This window comes from Perkinsus marinus (genome assembly GCF_000006405.1).
Source record: "Perkinsus marinus ATCC 50983 genomic scaffold scf_1104296948084, whole genome shotgun sequence".
Lineage (NCBI taxonomy): Eukaryota > Perkinsozoa > Perkinsida > Perkinsidae > Perkinsus > Perkinsus marinus.
The window spans coordinates 139,252-145,682 of NW_003210321.1; the positions used below are offsets into that span (position 1 = coordinate 139,252).

General features: G+C 49.7%; 2 protein-coding genes across 2 annotated transcripts; one reads left to right on the forward strand and one right to left on the reverse strand.

The window, feature by feature from the left end:
• Positions 1-2,023: 2,023 nt before the first annotated feature.
• On the reverse strand, positions 2,024-3,816 carry Pmar_PMAR000761 (brca1-associated protein, putative; the record flags this gene model as incomplete). Its single annotated transcript, XM_002778875.1, has 10 exons — positions 2,024-2,131; positions 2,192-2,368; positions 2,418-2,573; positions 2,623-2,717; positions 2,760-2,865; positions 2,917-3,058; positions 3,112-3,184; positions 3,255-3,360; positions 3,480-3,586; positions 3,711-3,816. 10 exons carry the CDS (start codon positions 3,814-3,816, stop codon positions 2,024-2,026), a joined length of 1,176 nt encoding a protein of 391 aa, XP_002778921.1.
• Positions 3,817-5,551: 1,735 nt separating this feature from the next.
• On the forward strand, positions 5,552-6,069 carry Pmar_PMAR000762 (hypothetical protein; the record flags this gene model as incomplete). The annotated part of the gene is made up of 4 exons (XM_002778876.1): positions 5,552-5,608; positions 5,654-5,772; positions 5,817-5,922; positions 5,974-6,069. 4 exons carry the CDS (start codon positions 5,552-5,554, stop codon positions 6,067-6,069), a joined length of 378 nt encoding a protein of 125 aa, XP_002778922.1.
• Between the last annotated feature and the right edge of the window lie 362 nt (positions 6,070-6,431).

Sequence of the window (6,431 nt, forward strand, 5' to 3'; positions counted from 1 at the left end):
AAAACGCACACCTGCCCAGTTCTCATAGAAAAGTTGCACCTACGTAGCCCCCTGGATCTATGACAGAAGAGCCCAGCATGACGCCTCAAAGGTGAATCCCGAGATCTGACGAAATGATGGCAGTACCCAGCATGGCAGCGATAGAACCTACAAACGAGATGGAACATTTCGGTCTCACCGAGTCGTTGGCATATCTCAGGATTCCTGATTCAGGAGGCGTAACGAATCCTCCGAGGGTTACCCTCGTACCAGCAGCAGAGAGACCGACTATGTACACCTTCGTGTTGAAGTTTGGATGGTCCTTGAAGAACTGCGTCACGAATTCGATCCTGCAAGGAATCACGATTGATCAATGCTAAGAAGTCCTCTGGAACTCGCAATGAAAGAACATCGGGACATTCGTGCTCCAAATCAGTTGCCTAAGGACGTCCCACAAGGAGTAACTCACAAATTATTCACCACCGCGTTCAGGTCTGGCTCAATTGGTCCTTCGCTGAAGCCAGTAGGTCCCGGGGCGTCCACCCAAATGCTGTTGGCCTTCTGCGTCCATGAATATCTGGGAGAATTATGGTAAAGGAATGATCGAAGATGATCCAGGTCCTCACGGGTTCAACTCAGGCTTGTCCGTAGTCGTTGAAATGAAGCATGGTCCCTGCGCCATTGCCCCTCCGATGCTGCTGAAACCCAAACCTCCTCGGAGAAACACAAAGGTAGATGCTGTTTTTGGGTCTTCCTCAGCTTCCATAGCCACGAAGAAATATCTGAACAGAGCCGCCATGATCGACATTGTTTCCGTACAAGCATCCTACTTGTTGTCCTTACTCACTTGTATGTACCCGTATTCTTGACTACCCTTACTAAGAGGGCACAATACATTCGCGCTCCTGGTCACCCCCAGTATGACCAATACTGTTATCATAATTTTATTCATACCTGTAGGACGGTTACTATGCAAATCTCAACTAAAAACATTCCTCGCGAATGTGGACCCTTGATTAGGGATCAATGCAGCTAACGACCGATTGTTGATACAATTTTGGGCTGAGGTGTGTAGGAGAACACACATGCTTTGACACTTTTAGGTGACAGCGTTTACCCACTTACTACCGCGTCACGGACCTTTAACACGGTGGCGCCGCGTACTTCGCACGTATTACTAACTACGGCTAGACTTCAGACATCCACCATTTAATTGTCCGTGTGAGGTTGAGTTTGGGATAGAACCCGAGGATGGAGCCGAGCCGATGGAGGTCGATGGCTGAGGTGGTTGGTAAGTGCAGCCGACGTAAATAACTTCACCACTACGATTACTGGTACGTACCCCAACCCCCTAACTCATTGTCTACTGCACTGTGAGTACTAGGTCAACTCGTTGGGCCATTTTCCTCGGCAAGTAAGCGCACTCCTTTCTGAGCTATATTGACGCGAAATTTACCACGGCTAGCGGTGCTTCAAAAAGAGTCATGCCTCGTTCAGTGCGAGGCTAACCCCATTAGCTGATGGCTCCGCGTGTCCCCCGACCCACGACCGAACGCCGGAAGGGATAGAGCTGGGTAATGACACTGTGCAACACAGATGCCCCATAGCTCAAGAAACTCCATTATGCCGCGGCGAACTGTCGAGATCACTTATACGCAATGATAGCTCGTCAACCTGACCATGTTAGTCACCACAGTCAACGTCGATCAGGGTGATAGTCTTATCTCCTTTCTCAATCGTTGCACTTCTTTGTCGTCCTCTATCTCAATCCCTACCAAGGGCGTGTTAGCCACCTGCTTATCCAGAGACATCTTCTCCGACCTCAACGTGGCGAGGTCCTGACAAACTCCAACTGATAGAGAACACAGCGGAGCTCCTTCACCTTTTTTATATCGTTCAACTCTTTCTCGCGTTTAGTTCGCAATCGCCGTAACCGCTTCAACTCGTGTCGAAGTGCACTCACTTCTTCCCTCCTACTTTTCAGAAGACCCCTATGTAGAAATCAAACGTCCCACTTCCGAACATCTCAACAGTGAGCTCTTTCTTACTCGGTCCTCTCTAGCTCAGGCATGTCAACCATCTCCATCAAATAACGTTCATGCGTAGTTCGACTTTCACCAACTGCCTGCAACTCCGCACACGCTTCCTCGTACTGACATCATCATCAATGATGATTCATCATGCATACTCCTCGACAAGGGTCCAGAGCTACCCGTCGACGCTCTTCCTCTATCTGTGAGCTCAGGAGTATATCCAACTCGCTTCTGGCCGTTGAGCTGGGTTCTGCGTTGATACCCACCCTTCGCACTCCATGACCATCAGCTGATGATTCTGGCGAGGAGGACTCAGCCGCTGGTTCCAAGTCGAGCATTTTACCAGACTCTTGTACCTACCGAGAAATACTGAGAACTCAGCAGCTATTCGTTTCTGCACCCTACAAGCCGTCGATGCACAAATGCGTCCCTCTCATAGTCCCAAATCCGACCGCTGGACACCTCCACGCAAAGACTATGTCCAGTTTCCAACGCATGGTGCTTAGCACAGGCCGCCTTAGTGTATCGCCCACACCCCACATGACCACATACAAGGCAAACCTAGAAATGGGAATACCTCAGCTCGAGGGCTTCGATAGCAGGACCTTACCCACATTGGAGCTTCCCGAGTATGCATAGCCTCCCACTGTTCACACTTCATAGTGGCAGCAGGCATCAGCATTTTCTCGCAACATGCACACCAATCTACGAAAGCAATAAGTGACCAACTTCCAAGCGAAGAACTACCTGCTCGGTTTGAACCAGACGGCATCTCGAGCCATCCGTGCTTGCCAGTAATAATACCGGTAACGGTCACATCCAAACGCTCAAGACAATATGGACACGATGGCAACTATCACGACATGACAACTATGATGAAGCCCTGCAAGTCACCGGTCCCTACCGGAGTGCCGCGGCCCTGTCTGACGCTAGCATTGGCTCTGAATTCTTCTATGCCTTTGGAGGTGCTCACTCGCAGTTCACTCAGGAATACGACGTAACAGACTGGGCCCGCAGTATGTCTCGACCCTGACCCGCCAAAGTGCCTCGCAACAGAATGATACGGAATCACAGTGAAGTCCAGCAGCCAACTACTCACCTGTTATGATAGCGGTTGTAGAATTTGTCAGCTGCACTCTGTGACTGGAAGTAGATGAGGACACTACCTATGCCTGAACACGAGTGAGAGTCTGATCCACACTCTGACAAGCCAATCGATAGGAGGCTCATAATACTGCCTACATGTGGTATTCGTGTTATCGGCGAGTTCAGGGTAGGAGTCGTAGATTAAGTAAGACGCATGCAGTATACTGTCAGCAAATTCTTCCAGCCACGACGTCACGTCTGACTAAATCAAACGCGTCATCACACATCGCTGAGGTGCATACCGTTTCAATTCAACGGCACTAAACTAACTACTACTCAGAACTGGAAGTTGAATTGAAGTGTAGACTGCAGTGGCCTTACCCGATCCGTGATGCCAAGCAGGAGAACCTCACGACTCCGCTGCAGCGGCAGGGTGTTGACTCCATCGAAAGACCCTTCGACTCCATCACGATAGAGTATCAGCCGACCTGAGACCCTATGAACAACGGAAACATAGAGTTTACTTCATAGATAAACAGAGACGATCTCGACATGAATCGAGTTGTTCACATTGACTTCCGAAACCGGTTGAGAGATGCAGAAACTTCCTACAGTGTGGGGCGGGCTTGTCCTCGAACATGTCACTAACATCACCATCATCATCACTCCTCGAATCAATGGAATCTTCTCTACTATCGAACCCGCCACAAATGTCCATATGATGCAATCTCCTGATCACGTGAGTCCCCTCGCCCCCTGTCGTGGTACTACATCGAATTTTCTGATTCGAAGTGTTTCCGCCACCTGTTGATAGCAGGAAAGGACTTTTCTGTCGCGACTCGCGATAAACCATACCCAGTCGGTACCTTGTTGTTAATCCCCCCCAGGTGGCTGTGGTGATGCAGAACAAGTGTCGTCTTGTGAAGAAGAGCCTCGAGGACCAGATGGGGAAGAAGACGGCTCGTCAGGTATGTGCGAGAGTTTGGGGTTGATAATGTGCTTCATGGGGTTGCAGGTGAAATCGGGGGAGGATGAGGCCGAGCCGATGGAGGTCGATGGCTGAGGTGGTTGGTAAGCGCAGCCGACGTAAATAACTTTACCACTACGATTACTGGTATCTTACAACGAACTCGTCGTTTCGACGTCTTGGTAGAGGTCAGTCTTGAGTTGTGGTGATGCGGGAATGGTAGTCTCATGGTAGTCTGTAAGGATACGTACAAGCCGTTACCTCATCCTGTACTTGAGGTGGAGTAGACAGACGTAGCGAGATGTGTATGGCAATAGGGGAAATGGGAGGCAGACGGGTGCAAGAACAGTTCCTTGATGGGGAAAGGGTACAAGACAATTGAGGATGTCCGTTTGGGCATCATTGTTTAGTCCGCTTCTCTGTCCTTCTTTGAGGGGGCCAGTGTTGGAGTTAAGGATAGCGATGGTGCATGCAGGACCAGGTTGACCGGTGCAAGGGAGAAGCGAGGGGGGTCGGAACAGCTTCTATGCAGAAACGGTGAGGACTTAACCATTTCAATGAGGGAGTTACTGTAGACGATGATAAGTCAATGTCGGCAGGACACGGCTTCAACCACTGATAGATTATAGTTGTTAATTGTGGTGTGGTAGAAGCATATTCTCCAAAGGAGGAAGGTGTCAAGAAGTTTATCAGTGACTATGGCGCAGTTTGGTTGTAGTGCATGCGAGGGGTGACAGAGAGGCAGAGCCACATTAACCTCAATTCTTTGAAATACTATAATAGACGTTTGAACGGAGATTCTTCTGATGCATCGACTGTCGATCCACCTCCGATCGGCTGTGAAGGCACAACGGCCCTTGCGAACACTGACGACGTCTGACGACAATTCTGAGGTGAGGCTTCTATCTGTCCTGGGCGCGAGTATTATTATCTCAGCTATCACACATGACAAATGTCGAAGTTACCAGACGAATGAGGGCGGCGAGAGACAAGGCAGATTCAAAGGAGTTGTCGAAAACGGCCAAGCAGGAAGGTATCATACCCCAGCCATATTCGGAGGCTCATTCGCTTTCTCAGCTTTGGCGACCTTGCACGCCCTATACCAAGAAAGCCTGTCGTCAATCCGCCGACTGCATTACAGTAGCTACGAGTTCTCTGAGCTGGCCCTGACGGCAGCTAGAGCACCGAGTACTGGTGGGGCGGCTGAGGAAGTCCTTCGGATGGTATTAGGCGAAGTTATCAACCGCCAGGAGCCGGTAAATTGCCGTGGGAAACGTGAGTGGACATGAAAACGTTAGCGGAGAGGATTGGGAGATTTGCAGTTGGTCGGAGTACATATGATCTGATCACTCGAGCTGCCAACGACCATACCTCGGCCCGAGCCGGTGGGGACTTTTCTGAAAACGTACCACTCAATCAAGGGTGGACCATGGTCACGTTGAAAAACCTTACCGCGGGCTTTTGCACTTCTAGGGGACTACGAATCATGGCGGAGAAGTCCCTCGGTGGGAAACTCATTGCAGAGTATGTTGGTGATCGAGTGGTAGGAGCTGGCGGGAAGAAAGTCTAAGATCTTATAGTTCTATAGGTATTGGCCCCTGAGGCCGCCGTGGAGCTCAGTAGTGGTCTTTCTGGCAGAGGAGCCGTGCAGATGTTGACGGGTCTATGCAACTACACCATACATTACCCCAAACTTGATGCTCATGGGTAAGAGGCTTGTCGCCTTTCTGTTTACCTAGCCGAGTACTTAGATATGAGGCATTGAATGTGCGAGTGTGGGCGCGACTTCTTGGCTTGGCTTCTCGTCACTCGGTGACAGAACTGGCTCTTAGCGACTTTGCTATTTTGTATCGGAAAGTACGTATGGGTTCATTGACAGTGTACTAGTAAGGAAATGGCTATTCTCAGATAGCAGAAGTATTACCACATCTAGATGAAGACAGTCGACATGACGTTGCTCGAGCTGCTGAGTGGTTATTGATGTATGCTGAGGACGTGACGTGAATGATTCTCATGTTTCATTCTGTTTCATATCACATCAGTTGCTTTGCGTTCGACAGAATGACGGAGGGATGCACACACTGTGTGCCACACCGTCCACTCGTGGTTAATTGGTTAGTTACAATGAAATTTGGAGCCCGGGATTAGTGTTGCGCAAGCGCGCTGAGAGTGACACTGCGTTCGGCACTCGAGCAAAGCCCTACTAAATGCGTCACTCGCAGTTCAACCCTCTTGCCTTCTGATTGTCCACTAGGATCAAGTTTCGGGCTACTTGTGCTTGCAACTCAGACTTGTAAATCACTTTTTGGAAAACTTAATTTCTGAATTCGGACACGAAAGTGCGTCCTTTTCATCCTCTCTCGGGA